At 41.2% G+C, this 20,420-nt stretch overlaps 2 protein-coding genes across 3 annotated transcripts in view; both read left to right on the top strand.

The window, feature by feature from the left end:
• Positions 1-20,420, top strand: part of LOC100878076 (uncharacterized) — an 88,023-nt gene that overhangs the window by 31,999 nt on the left and 35,604 nt on the right. The window contains exon 2 of the mRNA XM_012287340.2: positions 1,172-1,285. The gene's annotated coding sequence lies outside the window, so the exon portion shown is untranslated. The remainder of the gene's footprint in view (positions 1-1,171; positions 1,286-20,420) is intronic.
• On the top strand, positions 7,752-11,019 carry LOC143264629 (uncharacterized). 2 transcript variants are annotated; one of them, XM_076532769.1, is made up of 5 exons: positions 7,752-7,997; positions 8,823-8,944; positions 9,062-9,254; positions 9,462-9,594; positions 10,823-11,019. In XM_076532769.1, exons 1-5 carry the CDS (start codon positions 7,872-7,874, stop codon positions 10,924-10,926), a joined length of 678 nt encoding a protein of 225 aa, XP_076388884.1. In that variant the 5' UTR covers positions 7,752-7,871; the 3' UTR covers positions 10,927-11,019. The 2 variants fall into 2 exon arrangements, with proteins under 2 accessions (XP_076388884.1, XP_076388885.1); XM_076532770.1 differs by having other exon boundaries at positions 7,860-8,037.

The following is a 20,420-nucleotide window of genomic DNA, read 5'->3' as shown; positions in this document are numbered from 1 at the left end:
GAAGGAAAAAGAAACACTCGAGAATCGAGCCCGAACCGACCAGTGGAATTTAGAAATTGTTTTTGGATCCCCGGAAAGTTTTTTAAAAACTTTCAAACGCTTTAACGTTGTTGAACGTTTGAAAGATTTGGTAGAACAAGAACATTTGCTATGCATCCTATCTATATTAAATAGTCAACATTATCAACTGTTAAAACTAAAGTTTACTTTTGTCATCGTTTCGCGACAATCCCGTGCAACGTATTTATCTTCAGATTAATCCCCGCGGAAACACGAAGTTGGCTCATGATGCACGTGTTTACTGCATCGGTATATTATTCTGTACGTATTACAACAATTTAAGCTGCATTCAAACTAGCGAGCGAGTTTGGAGTTGACCAAGGTAACTCGAAAGTTAACGGCTGCGCGTCTTAAAGTAATCCGAACACATTTCTCTCCGGTAATCTCTTATCCGGAAAAGCTTCGGAGCAGTCTCTCTCTCTCTATCTCTTCTTGATCCTGTAGAAATTTGTATTCGTTCGCGACTGTAATTGAATCTGTACAAAATTTAATCCATTCCCGACGCAACTTTCTTACTATCGCGAATTTCGTGCAAGCTCGATAGCGTCTCCCTACACTTTCAACAAAAAGCGCTCGAAAAATCGTCGAGATTCAAACTCGAGTAATAAAAATTTTCCCCAACGTCTCGGGTAACTTGATCATTTTATTCAATTTCTTTCTTATCCTCTTCTTGCTCTTTTTCGTGGATAAAATAGATGAAAAACGGCGCTGGATAAACATTTTAAATTGTAACTCTTTTATCAGAGGAGAATGGTATCATTTTTAAAACGGTACCTAAATTACCAGCTAAATTGGATGTTGCTCGATTAATTTCTCGTCGGTAAAATATTCACCGGCAGCGGGTCGTCACTCGGGTCTCACGATGAAATTCAATTATACAAGTTAGCTCCCTCGGTGACTTTCACGCTGCGTTTCCGTTCGTTTTCTCGCTACTAATAGACTTATTAGTTCGTTAGTCGTAACTTGGACCGACTGAAAAGTTCCTTGCGACGTGGACAGTGTTAATTACCCATCGCTTCGTTGCGCGATCTCTTTCTTCGATATTCTTGAATCCTTTTTCGAATACTTGTACAGCATCGGAAAAGTACATATTTGTTTTCGTATTTTTCAGACAAGTTGCGAGCAACCGCGAAGAAAATACTGTTAACGGCGAGAGAAGAAAGTCCAGAACGACCAGGGTCTGATTGAATAACCGCGGAAACTTAAAAAGGAATTGTGGGTCAAGGTGAGTGGCAAACTTTTATTCTTTGATCTGGAAATCACGGTACTGGCTTGCTGCGGATTCATTGTTACAAAACGCTGTTGTACCAGGCGTTTGTTTAAATTTAAAGGGAATTAGTTGAAAAGCGGTATTTTGCTGAAAATATTCAGCTTCGAACGAAGGAAATCTTTTCGTGGCAGGTAATAGTATAGAAATATTTGCAGTAATCGAACGAGTGAAATATCTTAGCCTCAAGAATTCGGTATTGTAGAGTCTGCGATGGACGGGTAATCAGTTGAAAATTAAGTTCCTATTACAGCTCAAGTACTTCCATCTCAACGAACTTTCAACAAAGGCGGATGCTTCTCTGATAACACGCCGTATCTTCAAACATAATCGTCCGAGATCCAAGTTCAAGATAGCTTGGAAATTTCTGTCAAGTTCATAGGGAAACTCTTCGAGAGAAGGTTGCAAGCTTGCGAACAAATTCCGGCTAGTCAGTCACCGGTGAAAGCGTCTCGCGAACGATCGTTGTCTCCGTCGCTAATTAATTTCGATTCACCGGTTTGCCGGAAAGTTTGCGCAAGCTTCTGGCTAGCATAATTTCTCGCTGATCGTAACATTGCGGGTGAACGAGATAGAGAAAACAGGAGCGGAGATAGACAGAGTCTTGTTATGGAAATCCTAGAAAGCCTTAGGGTCAGATAGCGCGCCGGAGATGGCGTTTCAAGTTTGCCTAAACAGAAACAGACTCGTTTCCGAGGTAACTCGGATTAATTCTGAAAGTTTCACGAAATAAGCCTCGAAGGGTTAACCCATGGTATCGAGCTCGAAAGCAACAGGGGGATCTTTATTAAATTTTGATCCAAAGGTTTGACCCTTCGTTTCTCTCTAGAAAAATGATTTTTCGACGAGAAATATCTTCCCGACGATTCCGTCGCGTACGAGCAACACGATGTATTAAGTTCTTTCAACGACACCTGGGACAGTGTCTGGCCAGGTAAAAACAAGGGTAATTAATGATTCCAAGATCTGTCCAATTAATCACGAACCTAGCTTTCCACTCATTGATCATCTGGCCGAGTGTTGCATCGTCTGTAGGCAAGAAACTAACTAAAGTTCCGACTCGCCAGAGTTACGACACTCGTTCGTCATGTATGTAAGCGCATATATATCGGAGAATATACGCGAATCAAGCTAGGGAGAAATTTCATACCAAGAGATTTCGTCGAACTAATACCCGTGGGGCAAGAAATTGCAAACAAGATCTTCTCGTCGCCACCTAAAATTAATCCTTCGCGTGCAACAGATGAAACGATGTAGGCTGTTCCTTTACCCACCTTCAATTTCTATCTGTCGAATGGTCAATCGATACGAGCAAGATGGGAAAAAGGTTCTAGTTATCATGGGAGCTTTACTCGCTAATTTAATAGCCACCTTATATCTTTCGCTCCTGACTCGTACGGTGCTTTGGCCGTCTCGAGTTGAAAATTGGAATCATTTTATTACGGAATCGTTAACCGATAACTTGGATAACCTACGTAAACCAATTTGATGGTTAACTAATTGAATGGCACGATCGATATAAAGAAATCTGCGTGCGTTATGAAAAATTGTCAATACTAAATTGTTCATTTTCTTTGGAAGATTTTTGTGACGTCGTCGCTCTCTCGCCTAATTAACTTTCGAAGGGAAATTGAGCTCGTTTTACGAGCGTCTTTCCAATTGCTGAAGGCGCTTCGAGTCACAAACGCAGAAATTACTCGTCGAAATAGGATGAACTAAGTTAGTCAAGGATACAAAAAGCTTCCAGGCTCGAGTAAAAGGGAGGTAGATTTTTTCCAACCGAGTACATTCTGATTCCAGCAGAATTATACGAGCCGCTGAATTCTGATCTGGCTAGTGAGATTCTGTTCCTTTTCTCTCGTCTCCTTCTTCTGTTCTGCGCGTTACCTTTGCCTTAGTCCATTTACTCGAGGATGGCTTTAAGCTACTGATCGCTGCAACGCGAACGCGAGGATCAACCGAGCACGCTTCATTGCTTTCAACAAACGCTACAGCTCTTTGTCCCTATAACGCCGCAACCGATAAACGAACGACGATCAACTGTTTGTATCGCGAAAATGTTGCGGAAGTATCTTTCTCGATCCGTGCGAACGAGAGGGAATAAAATACTGCATCGTTTGTCTCGTCATGAGTACATGATCGTTTGTTTCAAACATCATTAAACAGTAACAAGTTGGTACAAGAAGCATTTCAACGTGACGTAGTTATTGTTCCCTTCGAGTTCCATCACTTCAGTTTATGTTCGTGTCTCGTACCTGTCATATTAAAGTGTCGCTTCTTGAAACTTGAACACGTACGAAGTTTGGCTTCGTCGTAACAAAGGTTAAAGAACATTCTACCAGTCTATCTAAATAAATTTCCTTGCTGTCAGAATTATTTGCCATTGATTTTTCGTATTAACGATGCAAGGTGCAATCATTTTGTTACTTGAACACGACAACGAAACTCTAGTTTGCCTACGAGTACTTCCGGCAACGTACGCATTTTCAGAAAACAAGTGTAGGTCTCTGCATTTTCGGCTTTCACGAATTCGTTCAAGCCTGTGAGAACTAGCGCTACAGTCGAAAGTACTTTCAAAGAATCAGATTCACCCTGATCTCCTTACGCCAGTGGTAAGAAATCGAAGCGTAAAAATTGACCAGCGCGAATAAACGCATCGGTTCTTCTACGCGTAACGTAGGATTTATTTTTGTCAGCGAAGAAGCAAACGAAAATCTTGTTTTTCGTTCTCGTCGTTCGTCCGCATCGTTCTACCGGCGCGGCGCGTCGTTAAAACGACGTTAGAGCCCTCACCTACGGGATATACGCAGTTATTCGCTCACCCCTCCCGGGAAATTGCTTGTGAAAGCTCGCAGTATATAAAACCCTTCCCAACGAACGACCTGGAATAAATTCTCTTTTTTCGGAAAGCGGTGATACTTACTCTCGTTTCCATTCTTGTGGAAAACTATAAAATGCCATCGACGTTTGAAAATGGCTAAATACTTTGAATTGCCAGCCAAACTTTCGCTCAAAGTATAGGAACTGATAATAACCGGTGAACAAAGTTGAAAACTTTAATCGCGTCTCTCGGACGTTGCTCCAGTTTCGTTTCATTTCTCGTTTATTCGCGGAGCCCGAAAGATACCTCGATACAATCCGCTAAGAAGATAGGATGCAATTTTTATGGTACTTTACCGCCGGAACTCGTCAAAAGTTATTTCGTTCTGAAATTTCGAAACCTTCCTATTTTGTGACAGATATCTAATTTAAATGAACATTGTCCATAAGGACAGAAAAAAAATCCTAGTTCCGTCGATGATGCGCTCCGATGAAAAAGCGAGAAACTCAAACAATGGAACGAGAGCACTCGATGAATCGGTCAAATTTTTCAGGCCATATTCGCGCGAAACTCGTGCATCGCTGTTCGATGAATCGTCGCGACAAGCAACACCGTGTGTTATGGGGTCATATATACGGGACACGATGTACAAAGTGGCCTCTCACCGGTACTTGGGGTCGTTCTCAACCAGGCCAGGACCATCCCGCTGCAGCTGTGTCAAACATTATGCAGGCAAGCAGAAGCCACTTGAAATGCAAATGTTTGCAGCGAACGCAATTAAGGTTCGTGTAGAGTGGAAGCAACGAACGCGTTCCGTTGTTAGATTGACACCCGTTCTCGGAAAGCTATTGCTTTTCGTTTAACAGCTGTTTCTAGTAGAAAGTTTGAATTTTCATCGAATGCTGCCTAAGCGTGTACGATAAAGTACATTGTTCGAATTTCTTGAAGCTATCACTAGGGTGTATAACAGTTTTGAAAAACTTGTTAAAAAACATCTAGGTCGGACAAGGCTTCCCTTTATCGAAATCTTTTTAAATTAATTATAACGATACCGATAAAAGATGATGTACGATACTCCGGATGTCGGTTTTCTCGATAAAATTGGCAAAAGATCACAGCATTGCTTTGATCAGCAAAGAATCATGATGCAACGATGCGAGGATGCAGAAAGATCGAAGAGAAGAAGAATTGAAATCTATGCGTTCTCGTTAAAATCGAGAGACGATACCGTACGTGGCTTCTTTGATCAATTGAAATCTATACTACAGCAATGCGCAAGGAATAAGAAGACAGCATATCGAAGAGACGTAGGTTTCTTCGTTAAAATTGTCGGAAAATAGTGTGCAACGTTGCTGCGATCGCCTCTAGACGAAAACACGATCATTCACAGAGACAGAAGAACGCTATGTCAGAGAGGAACGGAATTAAATTGTAGAATTGTTCGTTGAAGTTATATCATAATGTTCCAGTTATTTATTAACCACATTTCGTATAAAAAGACTGGTGATTTATTAGATCTCTACATTGTTGGTAAAATCCAGACTCGAATCGAATGCATGGATTGTGACGGCTCTAACCGGAGATGAAAAAAAGATATTTTTACAATTATTTTTGTCGAACTCGTCAAAATCACAAAAAAACGTCGTTCCTGTGCATGACAGATTAAATTGATCCATGCAAACAAACGATATTTACGACCGACTGCGCACGATGGTAGAAACGCGTGTAACAAAAGAAAGCTCCTCTTGGGAAACGTTTTTTAGCGACTGCTTGAAAACGGAGTGCGAAAATTTCGCGTGGAAAATCAGGCTGAACTTTTCGTCGAAGAAATTGGAATTTCTTCGGCGAGAACGCTTCGATATAAAGCTGAAGTAAAACGTTCACTTGCACGATAATTTGTAGCTTAATCGACTTGGAAGGAAGATTAAGCGATGTTTATTATTTTTTTTCGACTAATTTCCTCGTAAAGAACGGTAAAAAGAATGTATTAACAAACTGCGATCGAAGAGCGATTTAATCTGAATTTATTCCACTTTCGCAACGCGGATTAATTCGGTCTTTAAACCTATTCTTCCGACGATACGTTCCAACGGATAATCGAAAGAAGAAAAGGTTGCATCGTCGTCGTCGGTGCCTTATTCGTTCCGTTTTAATTTTCAATTTCTAAAGGGAATAGAGACGCTGGAGCAGTTTGCCGTTTCGATAGCGGCCATCACCCCAGGGAACGATTCGATCTCGACGATTATTTACGAAACGGTAACGGATCGCTGCAATCGAGACGATTAAATGTTTGAAGCAACGGGACGTCGATCGAATCGTCGGTGTTTCGAGGTAGAACGCGTGTTTACACCGGCGAGGAATCGAGGAAAAGTGACGGTACGTTAGAAAAACGACGAGAGCAACGACAGAGAGACTCGTGATTTCCATCACAAAGACGAACGCTTTCGGTGGATCGAGCCACGGTAGATGCCACTCGAATATGTATGGCGAGACACTCGGCGAAAGGGGCCACCTGACCTCGAATTCTCGACACCGTTCGTTCGCTAGTGTATTTATCAAGAAGTCTACGTCTTCTGCTTCCTGACTTTTCGGTACTCCGTGATCCAGCTGCACCAGCTGGAAACGAAATAAGCATTGTCTTCGATCAATTATGTCGTTCGGAAGGGTTCAAATACGGAGGGAATACTTTTTTTCGATAATGAAATGTTGTTTAAACAAAGGGATGTACACCGCACACTGTTTCGACTCGTAACAATCGCATGAAATATTAAATGATCGAAAGAAATTGGAATTCCTACATTCATAGCGAAAGAACAAATCGATTTCGATTCTTTTCATTTTCTAGAGAACCTTCGAGAGCAAGATAAGCATTTTCTCTTTTTCTGGCATCTCGAATATCGTGAAACCGAAAGAATTTTCGACATCGAATTCAGTATCCAATTCTCTTGACCCGAGAAATAGGCCAAGAGAATAGTATTCAAATGAACTTGGTTAAACGTTTTCTCAAATTGGATTTTTCGATGCATCCGCCGAAAACATCTGAAGGATCTCGTTGCCGTTCCTTTTGTTCAATAACAATCAGGGTCTACTTAAAGAGAGTTCTATAGGGCATCGTTTCCCAAACGTAAGCTTGACTGAATACGAAAAGACGTTTTAAACGCGAGCAATGGTGCAACCTGAAGATATACAGGCGCAGTTAAAGGATTTTCCAGCATGCTGTTCTCTAATTTCATGCTAAATTCCGAGCAGTTATTTCGGCCATGAATGAAGAAACGATTACGAACATACCTTCGCAATCGCCGTTGAAAATCGCTACGCGTACACTGTGATTCGGAGGGTCTAACAATGCTTTTATTTAGCTTCGTTGTTTAAATTATTCGATGGTTTTCAGAGGATAGTTTTTGAAACGTTTTCGAAAGAGCAATTATTCTGTTCGAGTTTCCTGCTTTATTTTTACGACCAATTAATTCTTACGTTCCAGTTAATGGATTAGGAAAAGATTAATGGGTTCCTATTCTCGTCGAATACGTTGAAACAACCTGTAGAATCAGATTCGCGTTGATTCCAGAACGTTATTGTTTTGTCGATATCAATATAGTTTTCGTGAATCTCGCGAAAGCATGTCACGCGATCTATCAAAATTGTGACAAGTGTGTTTAAATGCGAAATGACAATAACGTCGAAAGTTTCCGTGAGAAAGAAAATCTGTGATGTCGTAGTACGATGTTGCAACATCTATTCGTGGTTCTTAAAGTGACCATCGTGGGAAATCCCAGTATGACCATAGAGAGAACGACGATAACCTTGAAGAACGAACATTTCCTCGACATTGGCGAACTTCTCGTCGATGTATCCCACTATTTCCCTCCACCTGCTAATTCCCAAGACGGTATGGAACACCTCCGGTATCTCTTCACTGATTCAGAGTACTTCAACGTGTTTCGAAAACATCCAGAAAATGAATTCTCTCTGGAAATAGCTTCTACTGTTCTTCGTTGTCCGCGAAGCGATCGAAATTTTACCATACAAATTCTTGTAATTCATTCCGAGCATATTTTCACATATTATCGCGCTTTTAACGTCATAAAAGTTTTCCTGGAGGTATTCCAGTACCAGGTTATTTCACGTACACGACTGATCGAAAGCAATTTAATTTAATGCTCGTTCAAAGTTTAATCCATTTAATATTAATTCGTGTGCTCGACTCTCCGGCTCTATTATTATAGTTCCTAACGCCGTACCTTTTAAACCGTTTATAAATGGAAAATTTCCCTATCTACAACGGAATGGACCGATTTATCTCGGCGTTACGCTCGAATGCACGCATAAAAATAAAAAGAGAAAAACGTTCCTCGCTTCGGTACATAACAAAAGCCTCTTGACTACGAGAGTTCGTTTTCTCGCTTTCGAACCCAGATCGATAGGCATATCGCGTCGTACGAGCCAATTAATTTCGTTGCATTCGATGAGAAATGTAAGTGAATCCTTCGATGTACCCGGACAAATGTTCTCGGTTACGGCAATATAATAGAATAATTAATTATGACGCGATAACTCGCGTTATCCGTCACGAAAGGCAAAGAAATCGATAGGAAATAAGCCGTGATTGATATCCTGTCGGTAAAATGTTAATAGATCCCCTTTTATCCTCGCGCATGTCGCGTACTCGTACAGGTTCGCGCAATCTGTGACGAGCGACCGTTCAGAATTTATTGTCGGATCTCGGAACTCGAATACGTTCCTGTATACAACCTGATCAGCTTGGAAGGAGGTTTCAACCTGATATGCGATCCAGAGTAAGCCGTCCTGTTTGTTCTGTTCGTATCCGCGTTCGATCGAACCAATTTGTAACGCGCAAACGAAGACATTCGAAACGGCAACATGATTCTTCGGTATCGATAACATTTTTGCAGGATTTACATCGTCGTAGACGAACCTAGCCTCGATGTTTATTTCTGTAAACGCAAGAACTCTCGAAAAACACAGAGGAAATACGATTCAATTGGAATCATTAGCAGAAACAATGGCGAAACCGATCTCGATTTCATTGGTAGCAGCACGAGAGCTTCCTCGTTTTTCATGCTGTCCGACGTGGAAATACTGCGGGTACGAAAAAAAAAACATTTGAAACGTTGAAGCATCACGAGTTTATAGAACACCTGGATAAAATCAGTTTCGCGTTCATTAAATAATGAGTTCGTTGGCGAACAACCGGGTTGAACGAACAATTTTCTTCCATTCTGTATGCGAGTTCGTTCGAGAACAGTTTGATGGTGTGTTCACGAGAAATAATCGGGTTTTATTACGTTCCAGTGCGCTTTATCGATCAGAAAGGTGCATGACGATGATCCCGGTGCCCGGTTTCGGTATTTATTCGTGAAAACACCGCCCGTGTACGGCCGTGAATTAAAAGACATCAATAAACAAGTGAATATTTTGATGAAGGGTAAGTTTTGCACACATTTTGGTTATACAATTTGTGCAAGGAAGTAATAAAAAAATTTGAGAATTTTCGACATTTGTTCAAAACGAATTCGATTGGACGGTTTTGTATAGAAAATACTTGCTTTCAAACTATTAGTAACGAGCACTCGGAGCGCGTCGAATTCAGGTGAACGACACAAACAATCGAGACACGAGCAATCAACCTGAAGTGGCCGATCGTTTTTACACAGAGTCCCATTTTTCTGGCTGTTTCAATTACCGGATAATGCACTCTATCGTTGGTCACGACTTCTTTCGACGCGATAACACACTTACGCGCGCGCACGCGAGACCTCTCGCTGTGTGAAATCGTTTGGGTCACTTGGAAACCGAGTCGAAGAATAATTGGTCGAATAGACGACGGAGAAAGTACACAAAATCTTGAGAGTCTAACAGCTTCTTGGCCGGTTTACAAGTCTTTAATTGCGTTTACTTACATCATTAATTTACTCGGGTTACTCGTACTATTCGATGTTGAATTAATTGTTTGCCTTTCGAAGTAAAACGATTAACTTCTTTTCGAGGAAAATGGTCCGAACGAAGTGGTTCGCTTTTCTTTTACTCCCTAAGAAAATTCGAGTCTTTGTTCTCTTCTACATAAAAAAAAATAAAAGAGAAATAGGTCGTTTTCTTGGGTTTGGTCGAATGCGGTCTAGGACAGAGTATTTTTACCGTCGGTGTTTGTCTAACACGGTGACAGCAAAGTCAGAAACAAGATTTTGAGTTATTACGTAAAAGGAATGGAAAGCTTTTCGTAGAAAGTAATAACAGAACTAAATATATATTCAAATCTTTCTTCATAAATTACTAATATCATTCATGAATCTCTCCCCATCGACGAAAATATTGAAATGAATTTATTTTTATTCGAAAGAAGGGTGCGTCGCCATTTCCAAGATTTCACCCTCCAACTAAACCGACTGGATTATTAAAATTTGATCTGGCTATAGAAGTTTGTTTAATTAAGTATAACGCGTAGGCGTATCCGTATAACAAGTAAGGGGTAGTTTATGAGACTCGTGCAGCGAGCATAATCTCGGTTAGGAGAGATCAACCTCCCTCGTAAAAAGGAATTTTACTATTGACTTTTATTCGGAGAATAAAACGAATTCCCTGACGGCGTTATTGTGTTCAAAAGCATGTACAAAAGTTGAATATATGTACTGGTAACCGCTAATTATTTGGCACAGGTTTTCCACAGACCAAGAGTAAGCCTATCTACCAACCCTTTCCGGAAGTGCAAAAGGCCCGTTCGCAAGTAACTAGTGCAAGTTCGAAAAAGAAAAGAAAATAGAAGTAGCCGAGTCGGTAAATCTACACTGTAAAAAATGACAGTGAGAATTGAAGATGAGAATTTGTGAAAAATTAAAAATTTAAGTCTTCTCGATCCTGAAACGTCTACAGATTTTATTCTGGAAATATTTTTGTTTCGTAACGACGTCGTTATGTTTTTAATCATAATTTTAAAAAATAATTTAGTTTGAGATTTTTACATTACACGAACATGTCGAAAGGAAGCGAAAATACTGTAAAAAGTTGGAAATTCTAAATTTTTCTGCACCAAAACGCGAGCAGATTTTATTCAGAAATTATTTTTGCTTTTATACTCTAAGTAATTTTTTGCACGTGATTTCTAAACGTACTGTTCGTAACGTTTTAAACCATTAGTTAGGACACGAATTTTAATTATACATTATACATTGTACAAGTTGTTAGCGAAGAGAGAAAATAAGAATCTATAAAAGAAAATTAAAAGTCCCACATTTCTTCTTTCGTTTGAAAAATTTGTTGCGTTAAAAAATTGTTATCGTACAATTCATGATTGGCTACCTATTCGATAATAAACGGAAGAGCAACTGTTTAAGCGAGACATCTTTTTTTTCTTAAAAGGGCACTGCAGAAACGCGTTTGAAGAACGAGCCGCAGACGAATAAAATGACTAAAAATGATTCCATTTCGAAATTGTCGAAATTGTACCAAGGAGATGCATTTAAAGCCAGCTTCAAACGTGACACGGTTCTCGTGTAATAAAACTAGTACGCGAGAGTGTCGCTACACTTGTCTCGCTCTAATGATCATTAAGCAGACTGAGAAAAGTCAACGGACCAAGCTAGCACGAGAACATTACGAGAGTATTTTTCTTTTATTTCTTTTTTTTTTTAACCGACATGTCCTACTGGAGGCAAAGTCTTTCCTATTTTTTTCCTGCGGTGTTTCCTCGCACCCGAGCATTTCCTTTTAAATCATCCTGGCCGTGTCGTCTTTGCCTCCAGCGTCTCAGGATACTTCGTAAAGATTTTCTCTGCGACGCCTTCTACTTTCTGTTCTTGCCTTCTTCGAGCTTAAAAGAGGTTCCATTCAAAGTTGAAAACGTAGGAGTCGTGTCCGGCCGCGCTCCTCTCAGCTTTATAGCGTGCCAGCTTCTCTAACCGGAGACAAATTTTTAATCAAACAGAATATTTCAGAATAATCCTGGCTAAAAGAACAAACGGTCTTACGATTGCCGTGCGAGAAAACTCGTTGAAAATTATACTGGATATCATAGCGATATAATTTCAATTGCATTTTAGTTCGTTAACCCCCGAATCGCGAATACGATCAGGATTTAAACTCAATTTCATGCTCTACTTTAGATTGTCGGATTACATCGCGTTTCGCTTATTGTTGGTCATAACTGACCCCCGACTGAACACCTATTAATTATTCTGCTTATAGAAGAGCAGCCGTTATCTGGCTGATGAACGACTCGATTAACAGGTTCGCGGGTAAAATCTTGTCGGTGATATTTAACCCTGTGAATGGAAAACGGGACAGAGGCTATCAGAGACGCAGCGTGACGTCAATGGGTCAAAGTGTCTGTCCTTGTTAAAGCGGTTTCTGGAATGTTGGGTTCACGCGTCCGAACGCACACGGATTCAGCTGGATTTCGATGTGGTTTGGCTGGCAATTCGCTGGCGTCGCGTCGCACCGTTCGTCTTTCGTAACGCTAGCAATTTAACCCTTTCGTTGCTAACGAACGACATACAAAGTGTTTGAAAAGCGATAAACTCGGCAGATCGAAATCCCCTGTAAAGTTCCTTATCGTTTTACGATCTAACAAGATTTTTGAGATAAAAGCCATTAAAGATCGGTAACCAACTTTTGATCGGAGGTGCCACACACATCTCGAGAGCATAATCCTTGGCCTGCAAAATGGTGAAGTAGTTCTCGATTTGTTTCGATATAGCGAATTTGTTGTTTTTATTGAAAACTGGAAAGCGTATCGCGGGAGAAAAAATATCTTCGACTCACGATTACGTACTACAAGACAGTTACTCGATAAACGACGGAACACCGTCAAGCTGTGGATTACGGATTTTTCCACTTTTTTATTTGCGGAAAATATTGGTAGGGCAGAAAATTACGTTTTACTGGTTTATTCTCGAGAAGAAAAACGGTTATCGAATAAGAATGAACACTTCGCGTAATTTCTCCGGGGATACTGTCGTTGCCTCTACGGTGCTCGGTTTATTTTCTGACGTCTATGGGGAAAACGATACTTCGGTTTTCGAGGGCCAGAGCGTAAAGTATCGGTATTACTGTGATTTCAATTATTTCGAAAGACAGAGTTAGACGAAATACTCTGACTAATTGAAATTTTGGATTAAGGTCTTTCACGTTTCTAAAACCTATCGAACTGGAAGTTGTGACCCAAGGTTTCGTCTATTACATTACCAGTAAGACGCTCCCGACGAGTCGACGGTAATGAATAAAACCGTAAAATTATTCTTCACGGTCCCTGCTTTAAATGTATCCAATCGAACCGAAGCACCGCAACAAAGAGCTCGGCTCCGTAACCGAACGTTTCGTTGGCCAATAACCATTTGGATTTTTCACGAAATTGAACCGTGTAAATTGTCGAAGCGACGCATTCAACCAGCCGAAATTGGTCATCCAGGATCCCATCGCAGCACATAAAGGTCGGCCGTTCGCGATTGAAAGGGATTATTACCCCAATCAAGAATTATTACCTCTTTGTGCGGTACTCGTCTCTTGTACAATGGGTTTTGCAACCCCATTGACTCGGAGTCTTCACCGTCCGCCATTTATAAACGCATCGTTTAAAACGCTATTTGATAATTTACAAAGTGTCCGATAAAAAATTATCTATGCTACGATTAAGCGAAATTGATTCTCGTGTCAAATGATTTTCAAATTTTTCGCGTCATTGACGGAACGTAAGTGACATAAATTGTCATCGTTATATCGTTACGTTAAAGTGCACAATCGTGTAATTATCGTGCGTTCGTTCGATGTAAAAGTCGGAATGAGAGCAATTTTAAAATACATTTCAGCCGGACAATGGCTGTTGGACGTTGAATTTCGCTAACTTTTGAAAAGAGAAAGGTAGCGGTCGCAATACGCTGGCCGAAATTCTCGATTCGCACGATACCGCGTTACGAAGTTATCGCGTAAAATTCTGCTCGCGGGTCTATGCATAGTACACGATATAGGAGTATCGAGTTGTTGGATTTCGAAACAGAAAGTTCGATACAATTTAGTAGGATAAAAATATCGTGAAACAGCACTCGTGGCGCATCGATGAGACGAATTTGAAAGTTTAAATCGATATATCATCGGTGCCGTTGCGTTGGAATATTTTGATGTCGTCAATCGTATCATAAAAGCTCGATCGGAAGCTCGATTGATCTTACACGCGAATAAACTTCTATCGAGTATTTGAGCACGGTGTCCCGAAACGCAAACGCGCTGAAATTTCAACGAACATCGTGGTATCCCGTATCCTCAGAAATATCGCACGATGCAGTTTCCTGTGCATGGTGGTATTAGCTAGAGGGAACCGCGGGATGTCACCTCGATGCCATCGAATCAATAGAATCGTCCAATCGGCAGTTAACGATTTGGACAACCGCAGGTGTGGATCGTTGCCTCGCCATCAGCTAGCAGAATCATTCGACAAACGATCGGTTCGTGTCCACAATTTCGCGTTAATGCAGGTACAAGCTGGGCAACACTCGTGTATTTCGGGGTTACTCATACTTCGGAATCGTCATCGAATAACTGAGCGGTGGCCAGAGCTCGCGAAATTTCAATTATTAGATAATACGAGTCGGTAACAAGATAAACGGTCGGCGCATCATTTGAATTTAATTTTGCAACGCGAGCTGATTTAATCTCCCTTGCCCTCTGGCTACGTTGATTCAGCCTCCCTATTGGCTCGTCTGGAATTAAGCCGTACGTTCGAATTGCCATACTCGTCGATAAAACGCGGCCTGCTGATCGTTTTAATTACACCACCGACTACGAAATCGAGTTACGTATCGCGAACCGTTTTATTCAGAGACCGTAGCATTTTACTTCGTGCTGTAATTTGTAACAAATAAATGTCGCAACGATGATCGAAAGGTGAACGGGAGCGTTGTTCCATTTATAATTCTCGACTGACAATTTTCATCGACGGTTCAATTCTTTCGAAGATTTTACAGGCTGTAATTTCGTTTCCAACAATCTGGACGCGTCAAAATTTTCTCTACGTCGACGTTTTCGCAGATTCGCGTTTACCTTGGGTTCAGATTTTCCCAAGGTTCTCTAGGTTTATCTCGAATCTAAAAGTTTCTTAGGTCCACGTACAGATACACGCGATACCGAAATTTTCCTCGGGTTTCTCGAAACCAAAAACTCCCGAGTGGCAAGTTCCTCTGCTCACATTTACTACTGGCTGGGTCTAAATGTACGCGTACGTTGATATTTTATCATGATATTGGACAATTGCGTACCAATTACCATTTTAACGTCTATCAACGTCGTTCGAGAACGATAAATTTCACGCTCAACGGAAAGTTTTCCATTCTCGTCACGCAGATCTGGAAATTCATGAAAAATTCCTGTTCGCAAAAGATGAAGAACGAGCGATTTTCACGCGAAAGTAGATTATCGTACGATCCTGGCCGTATCTAACGTTTGCTTCGCCGAGGCGTATCCTCTTCATTTTTTATTCGCATTACCCGAGCGCGAAGTCGATTCGAGAAGGGTCGAAATTAGTTTCACGAGCGTCGGTTTGGGACTTTGCGAGTATGTTCACGAACAGAGCGTCTCCGTTCTGAAATTTATAGACCTTAATTTTTTACTGGTTCCTCGATGACGGAGATCCACCAATAAAAAGTCCATAAAAGAGAAGACCGTGTCTATCTCGGTTACTTTTGTTACGGCTTTAACGAGAAAAGTATGTTCATTTCTTTTGATATGTTTCCTTGGTGTGTTCTCTGGTCAGCGCATTATCCCTGGACTGATTCTCTTGATATGATTGTGTCTGTATTTTTTGATCGTGGTTTATCGAGAAGCCTGTCATGTGCAGACGGTATACCGTAGTCGGTCCACGGAAAGGATACAAACAGGAAAGAGGAAAAATAAATGGAAAATGATGTTTGCCTGAGAATTTCTGTCAGAAAATTCTGACTGCCTTTCCACGTTTCCTCGTGCATTTCGATTCTTCTCGTGAACGATTCTCACGCTGGTTGCACCCGTTTCCGTTGTCTTCTGCTCTTCTTTTCGTTTATGCACGCCAAGATTTCCCAGTTTCCACCGTTGCTCCTCGTTATTTCCAAGGAAATACAGAATCGTACCGGTATACGAAATTCGACCGTAATTTTTCAACATTCTAGTTTAAGCGTATTCTGAAGATACCTACGCAGAAACCTTGTTCTTGTTCACCTTTTCGTCGCTGTACGTTGAACCAGTTTTCTAACTACTCGGTAACCGTGTCGGTACAAGGTTGTACGCTAATTCAAGAATTTCTCAGTTATTAATTTATCTATTTTTGAATAAACTTGCATTTATAATGTACCCGAAGGTAAAACGCTCCAGCAATTACAGTTACGAGTTATTACTGAAAAGCTCGTTGTGCGCCAAGTGGCGGCTTACATTCTGTTGCCTTTTGTCTTATTTACATGTACCACCACGGGAACGAATGCGAATAAAAATATCATACGGTCGGTAAACTTATAACGTGTTCCTACGATATGGCGATAATTCAAACGTATTTTGCGCGACCGATGATTAGAATAATGACAAAGTAAATTCGCGGAACGTTATAATTTTGACGCGGTGCTAAATACTGGACAAACTTCGTTGCATCCATAAAAAGAAAGACGAAGCGACTCTGGCTGCCGCGAAAAAGAAAGTTCGTGCATCCACTGGAACGATGAAAATGTTGTTTAAAGCGCGTGCAACGTCGGCGAGAAAAATTTTTCTGCGCTAGGTAGCTGAACACATACTTGGAAAGTTACGTCGTTCAGAGAATGATGATCTTTTTTCTGCAGTAACAGCAGCAGCAGCTTCATCCGAATAAATAGTGCAACGCTACGGGCAGATAATCTTCAGTCTCTCTGACACAACACACTTTACAACAACAAGGCTACGATGCTTTTTGTCAGCCGCTGTTATACAAGTCAACTCTGATCCTTCTTGCTCGGTTCCTCGTTAAAATTTAAACGCTTCGAGCGAAATAAACGTTCTTCGGTGCTTATAACTGGCGACTCGAAACGTTTCACTTACGTACCGGATGAGGAACAGACGTTGTTGAACTTGTAATACATGGACGTTGAATATACAACATTCAAGTTCCAGATTTACTCTAGAAGGTTTCCATGCGCCTCGGAATTCAAATAAATTTACTTGCCTCTTGGCGAACCACTTCGTGTACTGTTTTACGAGGCTCGTACAGTGTTTTTAATAACACGTTAATCGTATAGATAGAGGGTTTTTAACGGTGAATAGGAACGCACCTTCGCGTGTTGTGTCGTCAGGACCATGTACCTAAGCTCTAATTACCGGATTCCATTCGGGTCCGATTCCTCGAGCCAAATTCGAATTACCAAAGCGATGTTCATCGAGCATTTCCGGTAATCCTATCAGCTCAAACTGACGCTCGGAGCGTACCAGCCCCATTGATTCGATTCGAAAACCTTTCAATATGGAATAAGGTTCAGGTGGTCAGATGGAGGGGTCTTCGGGGATCCTTCCATCCGAGAAACCATCGTAATTCTACGAGAAATTTGATTCTTATTCTAGAAGGTTCTCATCGAGAGAAGAGCCTCGAAATTTTTGGCGAGGAAATCTTATCAGTGGGCGACAAGTGGGTCTCGGTGACAGAAAAGGCAAGAGCATCGAGTAATTAGGGTCATTAGTGGTTGAAGTAGTTTCATGGGTACTTCACAGTAGTACCACCCACGATCGCACCACTTCTGCTTCTATCTCGAAGGACAGAGAACTGTGTCGAGAGGAATGTAATTATCGGTTACATGTTCAGACCGCATTCTGCTAACCGAAAGTTCTACGGATTCTTCCGTTTCATCGAACTTCTGCAGCTTTTTGCTGCATTCTCTATTCACGTTTTAGCCCCATAATTATTTTTAACATCGAATCGAGTAGACGTAGAAAATTTTCAGAAAATCAATACTGTATTCTGCGCGAACTGTCTTAGTTGATCTTTTTGTACGTAATATATGTCGTATTCGGAAAAGATTACGATCGTTGGCCAGAGAAGAAGAGGGGTTGGTCTCGTGCGAAACACGAGTTTTCGCAATTTCACGATCTCATAAAATGCCACGAGTTTCTGTAGCGTTCTGAGGGGGACAGGGGTGAAAGGTCAGAGGTGAAAGAACCAGAGAGGATTTTAAGACGAGACTATGGACTCTTGACAAATAGATCTACAACCCCGCAAATGATACTCTTATCTCACTGGATGCTGTCACTAAATTTTTGTCGCGAACTAGTCGGTATTTTTATTCCATATCTGTTTCGCGCGTTGACGACAATATTCGACTCGTATTAAAATTACCAAATAATAATTGCTATCCAATTTACGGTTAATGTTTGTAACAAAGAATATTTCATAAATTTGATAAACGAGCTACAAATGAGTTTTATTCGTAGTTTTGCGAATTTCAATCTCTATGTAAATAACTGTTATATTCGATAAAATGAAAATGTAAAAACCAGTCGCGTTACATTGTTTGAACAACAGGCGGCAACAAAGTAAAGAAGCAAACTATGTACGAAGCCCTTATTTCGTTCAATTCATAAAACTCGCTCCTTTATCTCGGAAACCACCACCAATGCGGTGAATTTCAAGGGATGGGGCTGTCTATGAAAAAACTTGAGAACACCCGGGAAACAAATTTCCTTCCCTCGCCCTGCGAAACTTCCCATTATTATCCCCGCCCCCTTGATTAGTTAAACGCCGACCCGTTCTTAAATTTCTTCTCGTTATCGACTTTCGTTGCCGTTTCACCGCGGCATCGTCGTCGAAAGAAGAAAGAATTCAACCGAAAACGGTTGGATTTCGCGATGAACGTTCACGATGAACGAGAAAAGAAAAAGAAGGAAGACGAGAGGCCGAGAAAATCCACAGAATCGTGGACGAGTCGGTTTACGTTTTGTTTGTCGCGCACAATGGGTGTCCTCAGAAGTTTGACGTAATTAGAATTCCATTACGGGCCATCTTTCGGTACCGACAATGGTCGTTCCACTCGACTGTGGTAAAAGCTACGATTACGTTAATTCGCAAGTAATGCGAACTTTCGTACAATGCTTCCTCGTTTAACGTTACATTTCCTGTTTCATTGCAAATTCGCCTAGCTTATACTTGAATTAACTATTATACAGCGCGAACTTTCCAGCGTAGACGGTAGATTACCTCGCGGTAAATCGCCACGCGTTATAGGACAATATAAAGGCAGAAAGAACAAGATTATTATTTCTTCGAAGTGAGATTAGAGTTTTTTTTACCAATTTTGCAAGAAGCGGTCTCGGAACGGATAAATCAAAGAAGCGGTCGCGATAAAGCCTGGGGATTTTTCTTGGCGGAAAAACTAACGGATAAACTCGAGCAAGTTTTCCAGGCCGAGGTAATAACTGCGGCGACGTCGCGACGCCCTCGCAATCGCATTCATTCGACTTGTTTTCTTTATTTTCTCTCTTCCTCTATCTATTGCTATGTTTTTCTCCTCCGACTGAATCAACTACAAGAAGCTAATACGGAAACGCTACTCTCGTTCGTCTTCGACTTCGATCGTTAATCATTTTGAGGGGGAAGAAAGTTTTTCTTCGATCTTTTTTTCTCCGAGATGAAAACAAAACAATGAGCCTGACATCGATACGTCGATGCTTCGCACCTTGTGCCTACACGTTGTCATTTACAGGCTGCTGGTTTTCTGTTTCTTTTTCGGTTCTCGAATTCCCCTGTCAGAACGCTTCATGGTTCGTCTTCGTAGGTTCGAAGTGGTTTCATTTTCCCTGAAGTGACGTGCTTTTCAAGGCTGACTGAAGGGGCTTCCACAAGAGCCCACGAACGGCTGGGTGTAATGGGCTTGATGCATCTTGCGGGCCGGATAACCTTTGGGAACGGAGACTGCTTGAAATCTTATCGAGGATCCTGTGTTCTTTTTATTCGTCGCCTTGTTCGGAGAACGATGGAAGCTGCGATACTTTATCTTGAAAACATTAAGAAACGTAATCGAATAAGGAAGACGAAATTGTTCATGGCGTTGACCTGTTCGTAGATTCAGCATCGAGTAATTGATCAAGAGCAATTAGTTTAAAGACTAACCGGAAAGTTGATTCCAAAGGATTTTCGTACGTTCGATAAATCCGATATCCCGCCTTTGATCGTTAATACGTACCGTTTGAAGACTCGCTGAAAATCTCGTAGCAAGCTTAAACCGCGAGCGACTTTATACTCGCGCTGAAAAGCTCGCGGTGCGCTTAAGTGCGCAGATAATTGGTTCA

The sequence above is a fragment of the Megachile rotundata genome, chromosome 6 (assembly GCF_050947335.1).
Source record: "Megachile rotundata isolate GNS110a chromosome 6, iyMegRotu1, whole genome shotgun sequence".
In the NCBI taxonomy this organism is placed as follows: Eukaryota; Metazoa; Arthropoda; class Insecta; order Hymenoptera; family Megachilidae; genus Megachile; species Megachile rotundata.
This window is presented reverse-complemented; position numbering and strand designations above follow the sequence as displayed.

Excerpts from the sequence above, each read along its gene's own strand:
- LOC143264629 (XM_076532769.1), top strand. The coding sequence starts at position 7,872 with ATGTTGCAACATCTATTCGTGGTTCTTAAAGTGACCATCGTGGGAAAT. Across the intron at positions 9,255-9,461 it reads CCGACGTGGAAATACTGCGG|TGCGCTTTATCGATCAGAAA; the intron begins GTACGAAAAAAA and ends ATTACGTTCCAG. Across the intron at positions 9,595-10,822 it reads AGTGAATATTTTGATGAAGG|GTTTTCCACAGACCAAGAGT; the intron begins GTAAGTTTTGCA and ends TATTTGGCACAG.